At 41.3% G+C, this 15,122-nt stretch overlaps 1 protein-coding gene across 10 annotated transcripts in view; it reads left to right on the forward strand.

Moving 5' to 3' along the window:
• RNF139 (ring finger protein 139) overlaps positions 1-14,781 on the forward strand; it is a 43,361-nt gene extending 28,580 nt beyond the window's left edge. For 7 of the 10 annotated variants that reach the window (XR_010388056.1, XR_010388061.1, XR_010388054.1 and 4 more), the window contains 2 exons: positions 5,570-5,797; positions 12,727-12,940. Coding sequence is in view for 1 of the 10 variants with exons in the window: in XM_026110144.2 (XP_025965929.1) it covers positions 6,594-6,774; positions 12,727-14,537 (1,992 nt within the window). In the remaining 9 variants the exon portion in view is untranslated. Of the gene's footprint in view, positions 1-936; positions 1,093-5,569; positions 5,798-6,387; positions 6,775-12,726 lie in introns of those variants that run through there. The other 3 variants (XR_010388055.1, XR_010388057.1, XM_026110144.2) reach the window with 3 other exon arrangements.
• The last annotated feature ends 341 nt before the right edge of the window (positions 14,782-15,122 follow it).

The following is a 15,122-nucleotide window of genomic DNA, read 5'->3' on the forward strand; positions in this document are numbered from 1 at the left end:
ACCATCAATCCAGTGACTCTAATACACAACCAGTGAACCTGACTAGTGATCGCCCATCTGGTACATAAGGTTATTTCTCCTGAGTTTTGGTTCCTTCCTGTGGTCTGCTCATCTCTGATGTCTATATTGTGCCATCTGCACCCAGCCAGGCAAGTAAACCTCCAGATGAAAAGAGGCAGCTGCTTCAGTTAGTCTGGCAGGATAAGAGCTTTGTGCTGGAGTTGTCAGCCAGCAGCAGCATAAAGGTGGAGCCATCCTGAGGTAAAGCATTGTGCAAAGGAATATCTAACTCTGTCCAAAATCTACTCACTCGTGGCCTGAAACCCCCCACACACTTGGCAGTAACAAACATAAACATGATCTATATTCATTCTTTCTTTTTGCTTACTTAGTTAAGCCTTTAAATCAGGTCTGCAACACACAGTTAATAGTTTTGGAAAAGAAGGCAAACCACTGCAGCAGAAGCCATGCTTGTGAGGGAGGGAGTTATCAAATGCAGACGTCTCTATGGAAGACATATGAAGTGCTCAGAAAACAAAACAGAACAAAAAATTAGTGTAGGTGAAGGATCGGGGAGGAACTATCTGAAGTAGTGCATTCCCCATAGGTCCTGCTGTGGAGGAGAACTGGAGCCAAGGAAGCAAAAAGTAAATGCTTTCCTAAGCACTGTCCCTCCGCACAAGAGCTGGGCAAGCATCCAAGTGCTGCTGTCCATGTCTGATGGTCCTAGAGGGAAAGGAGGACAGTGGTTGTGCAGCCCTTCTCTCACATTGCCAAAGAAACACTGGGAAGGGGTCTGCTGTGCTTAGATATATTTGATGTCTCTTGCTTTTCTAGTTTCCTTGCTAAGTATGCTGGTCATGCAGATAGGAAATGAGATAAATGAGTTATTGCATGTTCATATAATTTGTTCTCTCTACATAATTTTTTCCACAGGAGGTGAAACCTAAAAGCTCTTTCTCTGCAGAGCTTAACTGAAAACTATAGTGCTATAAACAGCAAGGTCTTAAACAGCTGCTTTGCAGTCACCTCTTTGCTTTGAAGAGAATGAGAGAGTTTGCCTTTAAATATGGGAAGAATTACAGGACTAAGGTATTTTCCTCATGCTGGTGACGCACTTGTGTATGACTCTTATCTCCTTTAAGAGATGACCCATGGCTTGTCGCTGTGTTTTAACTCTCCAGTGGGTCCTTTACTTTGTAAAGACACAAAACTCTTCTAGGCATTTTTGCTTTCCAAGTGATCATTCTTTTTGAATAACGAAAAAAATCCTATTCTTTACTGAGGGAAACAAACAACAAAAAAAATGACTGCTAATATATTATGGCCATTGTCACTTCAGACAAATGTGAGTTATTTCAGTTAATTTTGTCAACATTTTTAATATGAGTAAATTGATTTCTACAGTCTTAGCTTCTTTATAAAAATGATATCTAAATGCATGGCATTTAGCTGTAGAGAAGGAATAAAAATCAAACTGATAAAACAATAGCTAAATCTTATACACATTAATTCATATAGGAAAATTCTTACTATATCAAAAAGGTCCCTGTCTCAGTAACAAGCATTTGCATCTCTTACCTTTCTTTTTCTCTCAAGAAGACGGCACAGATATAAACTATTCTTAGGTAAAGACTACCAGTGTCTTGAATTGTAAGGTAAAAAATAGACTTGTGCGTGTAAAACTTTTACATTAAACCTTAAGTAGGAACTACATTAGTCTTTAAATATCTCTTGCTTTGCAAGTAGCACATATGAAAGTCTATATATACTGAACTGCAGAACAAGAAGTTCAGATTTAGGAAAGTATCTATCTGCTCTAGTTGATATTTTGATCTTATCAGTAGCACACATCTTTACAAGCCTGCAAACACTGAATTCACACAAGCAGAACTGATGACATAAGCTGTCCTCTACAGCTGGTTATTAGCTATCTTTACCAAGACACAGCTGGGTGTCACCCACGTACTGAATCCACCAAAGTTTACATTAATAAAACACTGATACTTGGCTTTTAAAAAAAATTCACATACATTAGTCTCTCTTATGCTAGAATATCATCCTAGGAATAGAAAATATTGTCACCCACTTTAGGTTCCTTTCATGATTCTTGGGTTTTGTTTCAGTACAGGATACGGACGTCCTTATTCATTTTAATGAAAAACTGCCATGGAAAAATGAATGATATACTGTACAGAGCTTTCTTCTCACATAAGAAATGTTAAATCTTTTCAGATAATTCATTGCAAAAGACATTTGGAAAGGAGAAATAAAATTTGGGAAAAGTTAATGGATTGTTACCTTCATTGCAAATGAAAACTTTTGATTTTTGACACACACATTTTGAACTTAGCATCCAACTATTACAATTCTTACAAAACTTATTTTCTTTGGATCAGGCTACATTTATGTGTCATATCTCAGGGAAAAGATGTATTTATGGATATATTTAAAGCTTTGCAGGATCTCGTAGCTAGAAATAGAAACAGTACTCTAAGTCTTTCCCTCCATTTTTGTCCTCTTTAAAAACACGATTTTTGCAAGATCATGTGATTTTGCAATATCTGACGCAAGCATTGGCTTTAATCCAGTAAAGCTGTTGTCTGGAAGGGCTCCTGAGAGCACTTAAGCGAGAGGAGGAGTTTTAAGAACTCAAAAGTTGTTTTGCCAGGGAGCGGTTGTAGATGTGCCCAACACATATGTACACAGACCCCAAACATTGCTTCAGGAGACAGGTATAAAAAGTATGCATTTCTACCATTCCACAGGATAATAAGGATTATTGAATCATGTTATTAAACTAGCTGTAGTTCAAAGAGGTTCATCAGAGGCTGCACTTGATAATTTGTATTTATGCAGTTACTGTTGTTCCAAAAATCTCAAATTTAGAATTTTTAATAGCTTTTGAAAATGATATTTTGACCACTCTGAGCTGTCAGAAAAAAACATAAATCATTTTAAATAACTGAGAATAAAACCCCAACCTTCTGCTACATGCTGTAGAAAACATCAAACAATTCCAATGACTTATATTTGTTATTTAAATGAATTGAACAGGGATTTTATGACTCCTTGCCTTCAACAAGAGGTGCATTTAATTCTTCAGAAAACACTTTATAGTTCTCATGAATTATCAAAGAAACATAGAGGGCATGTTCTTTTGTACTGTCTTGTCATGGGATTTAGGCTTGACACTTGACACTTTCACAAAGTCGGGTACATGCAGCCACAATGACATGGGGAGCAAGCTTCACCTTGGAGTTCAGGACTATTTGCCCCTGACAGTTTCTCTAGATAGTCAAATAAAGGAATTTTTTGCCTAAATTATATGTTAGTTTATCAACAAGAAATTGCAGAAGTCCCCAACTGTATAAGAAAACTTTTTTTCTAGGATTATTAATATGAATTTACACAGAATAGGATTTAACCTACGATTTACATTAGAAAGAATTTGAGACTGGATTTAACCCAAGAAAAAATATGACAAATTTTCTTTAATGTGTATATATAATTGAAGTGAATTCAATAGTTATGCTTATGTAACAAAGTTGAATCTGGCTTATTATTCCACATTTAAAGCTTTCAGTAGCTCAAACTGCAAAATTACAAATATCCAGTAGGTGTCATCTTCATACATATCATATGTATGATAATCAGGTTTAGAATTTTTTTATCTAATTTAAACTAACTGCAGGAGTCTTAAACACTGGAACACATTTTTCAGAAGAGCATGAGTAAAAATGTATGAATTTGATCTGATACACTTCAGTAACATCAGGATTTCTGAACTACTTGCAACCTGGAAATGTTTATGCACAAAATAATTTACACATACCCAGGACTGTACTTACATGTCTAAATAATATGTGTAAATATGCCTGTAAATGCACATGTTTAAGCTTGAAAATCCATTTAATGGATTCAATTTAATTCCTATGTCCTTAAAGCAGTATAAATATGGACTGCACTATAACATTGCCTTTGATTCTGAAGCCTGTACTGCAAAAATAGATGTAAGATCCCCTTTACTCACAGGGATCTTAAGTGAAGTTGGAAGTGTCTCAGGAGGGCACGTAATTCCACTTCCATAGATGGTGTTTTATGTTGCTGAGTTTTTGAAATTACACCTTATAGAAATGAATATTTTCATATGGATTATTCTGAGCTATCAAGTAGACATCACAGATCCACTTGATTTACATTGCTTTTCATTGCAAATCAAATACTTTTATTAATATTTAGCATCCTTATACTTAGCTGAGGCATAAATTTACTCAGGAAAGGTTGAATCACTTTGATTCAGCCATCTTCAAATACAAGTAAGATAAAGAAATACACACACTATATTTTAAACCTCTAACCTCCAACTGTTATTTGGCATGGGGATAGCTACTAGGTCAGAGTTATGCCTTTTAGCATGTGATTAAAAATGCACTTTGCCCATGTAGATGGATTTTGTAATACAATCCTTTAGCAATCTGGCAATGTTTCTGGTTTTGTTAGTGTGGAGCATTGCTTAGGAAAAGTTCATATGGAACACAGTTGGGCCTGATCCAAAATCCTTTGACAATAATAGGAGGACTTCTAAGGGCCATGAATTAGTCAGACATGTGAAAAGACTGAGCTATGACAGGTGAAGCTAAAGGCAGACATTTGCAGCAAATCATACAGTGACAGATGCCAAAAAGCATACAAGCTGATTTCAATTGCAGCCGTAAAACTGCTTTTAATTCACACAGCTAATTGGGTGGAAAATGCCAGTGTTTCAGATGGACTAATATTGATTACGCATTTGCATTTGCATTAATTTACTTTTAATCAATGTTTAAAAATCAAGTCAGCTTGACGTTTCCAAAAGTTAGATTCTCTATAATCTATGCTTCTGTGAAGATGCATGAGGAGACATGATTTCGAAGGAAAATGCCTTTCTTCCATACGATCTAGAAATATGCTTATGCATAGAAGATGACAGGGCTTTTCTATCACACATGAAAAAACAGGAAATTCTACATAACCATTCCCTAATTAAAAGATCTTTATTTTTTCAAGGTGAATTACTCACTTAAAAGCCAGGAAATGATTATGTTAAGGCTGCCTGCACTAAACATTGGCAAGAAGGTGAAAATGCAGACGTGTGGAAATTTTACAAGGAAAGATATGGCACGAACTGGCTTAGAGAGTAAATTACAGATTTCTTTTGAGAAAACAAAATCGCTGATTTGCTAAAAATGTCACGCTCTTATGACTGTGTTTTGAGCCATAGCAGCTTGGGGACGAGAGTTATGGCCATCACAGAACAAATAAATTTTCTTATTTGAAAAGGTTTCTTTGTTAGGAAGCAGTGTTTTTGTGAATGTGATGAATGAATCCTGATTTATCTTTCATGTAATAGCACGTGCTATGTTTTGTTGTTGTTGTTGTGCTCTATAGGTAAGAGGGGAAAGGTGAAGCTTCGTGAAAGTAGGGCATAATGGGAAGAGTGTCCGTGTGTGCTGTGAAATACAACGTAGAAATCATTTTCTGCTCTCCTAACCCTCACAAAAATGCTATGCGCTTTTGTTTTATGCAGGGATACAGAGTTTATTTTCCGAGAAGACGGCAACTCAGCCACGCATGCCTGCAGAGCAGAGCAGGGATGGGACCTGCTTCCTAGGGCCCTCGTGGTCGATGCTGGATTCACCTAAAATGATGCCTACGCGAACCGGGTGCGTCTGAAACGGACGTTCAGCGCCGGAGCACAGATACCCTGTGGTGGGACATACATAGAAGTGCAGAGAGTAGCTATTTCGGGAGACAGGTATGAAGCAGAGGGACAGGGATACCTTTGAGCTCTGCCACCACGGGATTAGCAGCGTAAATGCTTTTAGGATCGAGGCTGTGGCAGGGTATCAGCGGGAGGAGAGCAGCTGCAGAGGGCTCCCTGTGGGGTGGCCGCGGGGCTGCACTGCCGCCGCAGAGGGAGCCGACGCGGGCGCCCCCAGAAGCGGGATTCACCCGAGCCGCAGGCCTGCGGCGAGCTCGGGCCGCCGGAGGGAGCGCGTCGGGATGGGCCGTGGCGCAAGGAGCCACGGCGGCTCGCTGAGGGGCTCCCGCCACACGCAGCAGCTCGCTGAGGGGGCGCGCGCGGGGCAGAGGCGGTTGGGGCAGCGGCGGTTGAGGCGGCGGCGCGCGCCCCAACCGCGAGCCGCCCCTGCGGCGGTTGGGCGGTGGCGCGGGGGAGGGGCGGGGGGAGGGGAGGCCGCCGCAGCGCGCGGCTCCGCCCCCGGCGTCCCCACGGCGGGGGAGGGGGGGCAGGGGGAAGCGAAGGCTGCGCTAGCCGCCATGTCCCACCCGCGTGGAAGCTGGGGGCGGGGCCGGGCTTTGTGACGCGCGCGCGCGGCCCCGCCCGTCGCCCCGCCCCCCGGCCCGGCTGGGGCCGAACCTGCTGAGGCGAGCGGAGAGGGAAGATGGAGGCGGCGGCGCGGCGGGGGGCCTGGCCGGGCCGAGCGGCGGGAGCGGGGCGGTAGCGGCTCCGCCGGGCTTCCCCTGCCCGCACGCCACCCGTTGAAGGCGGGAGACGCTAGGCCGCCTTCCCCTGCCCCCGTCGCGAGGGAATGGCGGCCCCGGGCCCTCCGCAGCTGCCGTGGCTGCGGCTGGGCCCGCGGCTGCGGACCGGGCTGGAGGTCGCGCTGCGGGTGCCCAGCCTGTTCCTCATCGACGCCATCTTCAACTCGTCCCCGCTGCCGGGGGGCTCCTTGAGCGCCGCGCTGCTGGGCGTCCTGCTGCGGCTGCTGGGTGAGAGACCTTCCCCCGCGGCGCCGGCGCGACCCTCGCCTCGCCTCGCCTCCCCTCCCCCCCGGCCTGCCCGGCCAGCCCGCTGCCACCGCCGCTCCCTCCTGTGGCCGCCCCCGGCCCCGCGTCCTGCCTCGGGGCGCTGGCGGCTGCCCGCCGCCCCCTGGCTCCTGCCGCTCGGCCTGTTTACGGCCGCGCGCAGGGGGTGGGCGCTGCTGCTCTCCTCCGCTCCCCCTGCGCCGCTTTTATTACTAGTTTGTTTTCCCCTGCTGTTACGGCCTGTCTCTCCCCTCCCCCCTTTCCCCTGTCTCTGACCCCTTCTTGCTGTTTCCTTGCCCCCCGCCCTGCTCACTCGCTCCTCCTGCTGTGCTGCCCGGCGTACGCCATCCTCCCGCCGCCGCTTTCCCCCCTACCCGCCGCCCCGGCGCCTCCCCCCGCGCAGCCTCCCGCTCGCCGGGGCCCCGCGCGGCTTCCTCGGCCGGCAGTGCTTGGGGCCTCCGCGGCGAGGGAGCCCCCGGCGGGGGCCGCGCGGGCGGTGCAGCGTCGCGCCGTGGCCGGGTTGCGCGGTGTTTGGTGGAGCCGGATGGGTTTCGTGCGGTGCGGCCGCTTTGCCGTGGCTGCGCTGAGCGCTTCCCTGCTGAGGTGGGAGCTAGTGATCGCTGTCGTCGGGAGGCGTCCGCGGTGCCCGAGGGAGCCTTGTGACTCCCTGATTATAGGTTTTTTAAAAAAACAGCGCTTGGGCAGTGCGGTGTCTTACTGAAATACACTGCTCAATCCCTTATTTTAGGAATGGCCGTTCAAAAATGCTGGAAACTTGATTCCCGAGTGAAATAGGAATTGAGAGGTCTCTTGAAACTTGAAATCACATATTTTAAAACTGTTTTTTTTTTTTATTCCTGGGCTGAAGGCTGAAAGTCACTTGTATAAATCACTATGTGGTCCTATTTTCAGTATTACATATAATGTAATGAGAGGTTCTTTATGTAGCCTGAGCAAGGTTGGGCTCATTGAGTTATAAACAGCATTGTGCTAACAGCTGAACAAGTGGCGTTGAGTTATACAGGAATCCTGAGACAGGAAGGCAAGGGGAGGAACATGAAATGCAGCTCGGATTTTCACAGGCCTGTGACGTGCTGACATTTTTGGTGGATTTCATGAAAAATTATGATACTATGAAAAAACTTTGATATGAAAAATGAGGAAAGTGAGAAGGGAGGTGAACAGGAAAGAACATACACAGTGAGAAGTGCAGGGGTGATAGCACTGCAATAGCTGGAGAATGGAGGGGAAAAAATGAAGGATAATCTGTAGTAAGATGGCAGATAAGAGGAGAGAGGAGAGAAAATAACAAAGCAGGTACTTTAGGTGGGCTTTTCTCCTTTGGTAAAGGATGTCTGGGGAAGTTGCTGTACACATGAGAAGTGCAGGCCTGGGAGATTCTGACTTAGCTACTTTGCCATGTGTTGCAGCTGGTACTGTTGGCTTAATGACAGTGAAGAGGGAATTCTTCCTCCTCATTTTCCATTTCCTAGTACTTCTGTTCTACACTTCTGGAACTGCTAAGAGTGCTCTTTGGTGATAAAAATAACTCCTTTCTAAGGAAATGGACATTGCAGTGCCTTACTGAAATCATTTTCAGAGCCTTTTGTTGTATCATTCAGATGCTGTAGGAAGTGCCTTGAAATTAATCCCACGTAAATGAGAATGGTAGAAATGTTATTGGATGATCTCTCTTAAGTGTGTGATAATGAGATTAAATGATTAAGGAGCTCTTCAGGATTGTGTTCATATGATCCCTTTTCTGGAAGGGTTTGGGGAAAGAGGTGGGTAAATCCCTCCCCTACCTCCTGCAAGAAAGCTTTGGCAACAGTGTATGGTAGAATAATCTTGTACTTTGAGACAAGTTCATGGCTTCTCAAAATTAAATAAAAATCAATATGTAACCACTTAAAGATAAAGATCTTTCATGTGGTTCAGGCAACAACGTTTATGCATATATTATCCTTGTCTGAATTTAAGGATTACAGGGGAGGAGTTGTTGTTAAGACAAACTGAAATACTTTTTTTGGATCATGCTATATTTAAATACTGGGGAAGTTGCCCTTCTAGTTGTCATATCCAGGCTTTGAAAGACTGCTCTGACTTTCCTGTAGCAAAGTGCTATTAAGAGTAGGATAAGCGAACAACTTATCCTATAGATACGAACATTGTAGCTCTGCAGAGATTCGATAGCTTTTAGGGGTGATGTTGAACAGTTCAGAAAAATTCTGGGTATATATTTTGATTTGAGAATTTTTTTTTTTTTTTTTTTTTTTGTAAAAGTTGCCTGTAGGATTCCTCTGTTTGTTTGTTTGTTTTTCCATTACTTTCTATGTAAGTAACTTCACTGGGTCATAAAGAGCGTAAATCTAAGTTCTAAAACTGTAGCACATTATTTTTTTTCCTCTCTAATCTTTTTGATTAACCTTGTTTTATGTCCCCTGCGTGATGTTTACCTTTCGTATCTTTGACTGCAGATTTTGTAAGCGATTGCAGGAGAACCACCAGCTCAGAATTATCAAATAATTGTGTTGGAAAACAGTCCCTCCTCAGTGAGGATGCTGATTTTTTGACAGAATTACTATAAATACTGTACTTCGGAGAAAGATGCAGAAGCAAGCAGAATGTCTGGGGCTAGGAAAACAATCATTTGGCAGTTCCATGTGATTAAAATATTATCATATAAAGGTAGTTGAACCCTGTAATTGACTGGAAATTGAATTCTAGTATGCTACTATAGGGATATCAGCAAATTACAGGAAATAATGGAAAAAAATATGAGGGAGAGAGTCATTGTAATAGAAAGAAGTGATTTAAGGTAAATATGTATGGTTCGATTAAGTGCTCCTTTTGGAGGCGATAGTAGACAAATAGTTGGTGATGAGGTGATACCGGAATAGTAAGTTGCACAAAAAAAGCAGTATATACAGAAATATGAGAAAACTCTTACAGAGATACTGTTGTATTTAATAGTATCAGAAGGAAAATGGGAAAGATCTACTGTTTGGTGAATACTTTTGGGGGAAAAAACCTCTTGTCATGACAAAAAGATGGAGTGAATGACAAATTTGAGGGAGGGGGGCAGTGGCTCACCTCCTGTTCCAAGATTTCAGTCACCATGTGTAGTCTTTGGGGGTTCCTTCAGGGGGCTTTTCCACAGAAGTTTTGATAAAGAAATGCTACTGTTATGTTAGGCCCTCTCCAGGGAGACAAGTAAGTGTAACTTTTTTCTTTTTATGACTCATTATAGTACTGTTTTTAGGTATGTGTGTAGTATGCAAAAGGTCAGTATTTTAAGATGACCTGTAGTATTTGAATACAGACTTGTTACTACAGCTGCAAGGAAGAGGAAACGGATTTTGTAACCTTTTGTTAAGGTATGTTTCAGAGCAACTTGGTTAGTACAAAATTTATCTCATTTGGCTCAAATTGTCAAAATTATGTAAATAAGGATGTCGTTACAGTTATTTGAGCCTTTTCAGTGACTTCTGAGGAAGGAGAAAGGATACAAACTTGTCATCAGTGTTGATGGGTGTTTATTACGGCATGCACAAAAAGGGAACGAAACTGCCAAACTTATGAAAAAGAGCACTGTATATAATGAATGTTTAGCTTTCATGAAAGAACTGAGCTGTGATACAGGGCAATTCCTGAAAACTGATTGAGGCTTTTGCTTGGTCAACTTCTCAAGGTTAATGATTAGTTAGGAAGAATGTTTTTTTTGTATGGGACAAAACTGCTTGCAAGTTATACTGTAAAGATACATTCATAACTGGGCACTTCCTTTTTTTTCTTTTGTAGTCTGCCTTTTGCTCTTGATTCATGTTGACCCTATTTCTTCTTGTTCAGTCTTTGAAGCTTTTTCTGGCTATGAGCAGTTGCCAGTGCTACCAGTAAAACTGAAGTGCTGGTTCTTAGCAAAGTTTCTCATTCCCATGATCAAGATACTATGGCTTAAAATATTTATTTTGAAATACTTGATTCTGGAAGACTTGAAACAATCTAAAATACTATTTTCAGAAAACACTGATGCTATCCTTAAATAAAAAGCAGAGTACTTGTTTTCATTAGTTTTAGTACATAAATTGAAAGCAACTCATAATCAAATACAAGTTGCACAGATCAAAACCTCTCCAAACTGGTTTGGATGTGAGAGCAGTTGCATAGACTGGAAACTGATTGAGAGGCCCAAAACAAAGGTGTTTACTGGAGAGAAAATGCTTAAGGAAGTATCAGAGAATTTAGTCATGTGTGCCATTTCATTTAACATTTGCTGGGGTAGGGCACACATTGAAATTCATAAGTTATACTACAGAAGGAGTATTGCAAGGACATAAATGTAATACAAAGGTACTGTGGATATCATGATAGCATTTCTTATAGGAAAGTGCATACTTTAAATCATGGGCAAGATGTATTTGTGGTCAGTATCAGGCAAAGGTTAGCAAACAGGAATTTCAAGATCTAAGTCTGACTTCTAGCACTTAGACACCAGTTCGAACTGGTATTTGGTAAAGAAGTGATTGGTACGGTTTTGGATTCTGTGTGCAAGTGTTATGGGGAAGACCTTCTTCTGCAATATATGACTTTTAGTTCAGGATGCCTTATTAGAAATGCAGGATGTCCTTCCTCCCCTCTCCTCCTTCTGAGTAAGCTACAGCAATTTTTCAGTGTTTTGACAGTTGTGGTAAAAACTCTAAAAAGTTGTCGGAAGCAATTAAAATATTTTACTGTTACAAACATCATGCATTCTGCACTGCCATAGTAACTTGATATTAATGAGTTAAAAATGAAACCTAATAAAAATTACTTGATATCATAGCAGTGAGATCTGTCAAGCTTTAGATAAATAGTCTGAAACAACTAGTTTACCTGTTTCTCATCCTTCAGTGTTGTGCCTCTTGTGACAATTTCTCAACATACTCAAATTGATATGTTGCTGACAGTACAAGAGTAAACAGTAATGATTAGTCATGAGTATTATTAAGATGGAAACCTTGAAATCCACATAGTTACGTTGTAAAAATACCACATTCATTGGAACATAACTAGCAATATATAGTAAAATGGTATGTTCCCATTTTCCTAGTAACTTTCTGTAAGCCTCTTCTCTATAGCATTCTGCATGAGTTTATTTCCTTGAGTAGTTTTACTGTTTTGCTTATTTTATTGGTGTCAACTGAAATTAAAAAACCAAAGACCCTGTTTGCTGCTGTTCAGTTCATTTCAATTTTAGATTGAGGAGTGGGGGAAGGGGAAGGTTGTTAGCTACAAAAGCTTGACTTTTAAGAATGTCTGACTCCAGGTTTGCTTCAGTTTCAATAATGTATGAAAGTCGTTAACCTGTGATAACCTACTTGCATTATACTCTACCACTGATTCATGCCCATACTTAATGAAAGGGTTTAGCTCATCTGTTTTGGAGACTGTTTAGTACTTTGAATAGCTTGGACCCTGCTAGTTCAGTGCTTTGCTCAGGTGAATTAATGGCCTTAAGGCAGGGTAAATGAGTAAAATTTAGTAACTTTAAATAGCAAAGCGAAGCTGTATCTGGTAATTCTTTCAGCTTTTAAAATTTAGGTACCCTCAGAGTTTGAGACTGATCTAGAAGGATCTTTGAGGGCTAGGGAAGGTGTCATTGCTCTAGACTGAAACTGCAGATAAGCTTGACAGTTGTGGCAACTTATGCTTGCATTGTCTTTGCATCACAGCTGCAGTGCAGTGATGTCTTAAATGCAGATTAAGTGGTTCTGTTGAACTCTGAAAACGGCACCATCAGCAATGTAAAGTTTGAATAACAGCTAATATGAGCGAGTAACTTGAAAGCAATAAATTAAATAATTGTAGCTCAAACTAATAGGTAAAACTTGTTGCACAGCTTCTGCTGAGAACTAAATTATGTCAATCTGTTTTCAGGTGTCTTTGTATCCAGTGTTGTTCTGGTCTTACAACAGCGAGCACTTTTCAAGTTTTATATGATCGCCTCGGCATTTCTGCTGGCTGCAACTTCAGTGTTGGTGAATTACTATGCTTCTTTGCACATAAACTTCTACAGTGCCTACTACACAGCAGCTTTTGGAATTCAGTTCTTCCCTCATAAAGGACCTTCGCTATGGATGGCACTTTCCATCCTTCAGCTCACCTTTGGAATTGGATACGTTACCTTGTTAAATGTGCAGTCCATATACTCTCAACTAATCATACTGGATATATTGATTCCTGTAATTGGCTTGGTTGTTGAATTACCTTTACATGTCCGACAGATGCTTGTTTTTATTTCAGGCCTAGTTCTGACGCTAAACACCACAGCCATCTTAGTTATGAGAATTAAATGGCTCTACTATTCTGTGAGATATGTTTATCTGCTAGTAAGGCACATGTATCGCATTTATGGATTACAGCTATTGATGGAAGATACGTGGAAAAGAATTCGTTTTCCAGCTGTACTGCGTGTCTTCTGGCTAACAAGACTTACAGCACAAGCTGTGGTATTAACATATGTTGTAAAGATGGCAGAAACTAATACAGAAGAAAAATTCTTCTTAATATCATGGGACAATTGTTGGGAACTGATTTGCAGTCTGATAATAAGTGGGTGTGATTCTACTTTAACTGTGTTAGGCATGAGTGCTGTAATTTCCTCCATAGCGCATTATTTGGGACTTGGTATCTTGGCCTTCATTGGATCAACTGATGAAGATGACAAAAGGCTTGGTTTTGTAGCACCCGTTTTGTTTTTCATTTTGGCTCTACAGACTGGTTTAAGTGGACTGAAACCAGAAGAAAGATTAGTTCGCCTAAGTCGAAACATGTGCCTTTTGTTAACTGCAGTCCTGCATTTTATCCATGGAATGACAGACCCTGTGCTCATGTCTCTCAGTGCCTCCCACGTGTCATCCTTTCGCAGACACTTCCCTGTACTGTTTGTTTCAGCTTGCCTTTTCATCCTGCCGGTTCTGCTCAGCTATATCCTCTGGCACCACTATGCACTAAATACGTGGCTTTTTGCAGTTACAGCATTCTGTGTAGAGCTTTGCCTAAAAGTAATAGTTTCTATTACTGTTTATATATTGTTTATGATTGATGGCTACTATAATGTGCTATGGGAAAAACTTGATGATTATGTCTACTATGTTCGTTCAACTGGCAATATTATTGAATTTATATTTGGAGTAATCATGTTTGGAAATGGAGCTTATACCATGGTTTTTGAATCAGGAAGTAAGATTCGTGCTTGTATGATGTGTCTACATGCTTATTTCAACATTTACTTGCAAGCGAAGAATGGCTGGAAGACTTTTATAAATCGCAGGACAGCTGTTAAGAAAATAAACTCACTTCCAGAGATAAAAGGAAGCCGGTTACATGAAATAGATGATGTATGTGCAATCTGCTATCATGAGTTTACCACATCTGCTCGTATTACTCCATGCAATCATTATTTTCATGCACTTTGTCTTCGGAAGTGGCTGTATATTCAGGACACTTGCCCAATGTGCCATCAGAAAGTATATATTGAGGACAAAGAAAATGTCAATATCTCTAACAACAGTGGGTTTGTTGCACCAAATGAAAATCCTGTACAAGCTGCAGAAGAAGCTGTTGATGCTGAAAATGAACTAAATGAAGATAATGACAGTTCGGAGAGTGATGAGGAAGAGGATGACTGTGTGGCACAGCACTTGAATGAGACTCTTAATGTTGACTCTAATTCTCTTAGTGATTAAAATGTCCTTTACTAAACCGTGAGGTATTTGTTTAAAATTGACTTCAACAGAATAAAATTATCACTTTGTAGTTATTACACTTAAGCACAACAGCAGTATCTCAGTGTTGAGTCTGTGAATGGTGGTTGTTTACTGTGGTATGTGCTACTGTAAATATACCTCTAATATTTGCTGGTCTCTTTCATGACCACCTTAAACTTATGTACATTATTGTACATGGAATAAAATGTTTTCACATTTTTAAGATGGTTGGAAAAACACTCTTTAATTGATGTAGTGCTATGCTGTGCCAAAGACTGTATACCAGTAATCCCTGATCAGTGAGTTTTGGGTGCAAACAAAAAATATTGGTGAAAATACTGTTCAGCAGGTCTACTTAGAAATGAAAGAAGCCTGAACCAAAGCAGCTTTACTTACAAATGCAGTATTAGCAGAGCTTTATAGCTATAAACTAGTGAGCTGTGTAAAATAAATAAATAAATAAAATAATTTAGGTTGGTAGACTTAACGTTACAGCATTTGCATACGTGAAGCAAAAAATGAAACTGCTAAGCTTTCTGGTAAAGTTAAGTAGTAAAGCATGCA

Source organism: Dromaius novaehollandiae, chromosome 2 (assembly GCF_036370855.1).
Source record: "Dromaius novaehollandiae isolate bDroNov1 chromosome 2, bDroNov1.hap1, whole genome shotgun sequence".
NCBI lineage: Eukaryota > Metazoa > Chordata > Aves > Casuariiformes > Dromaiidae > Dromaius > Dromaius novaehollandiae.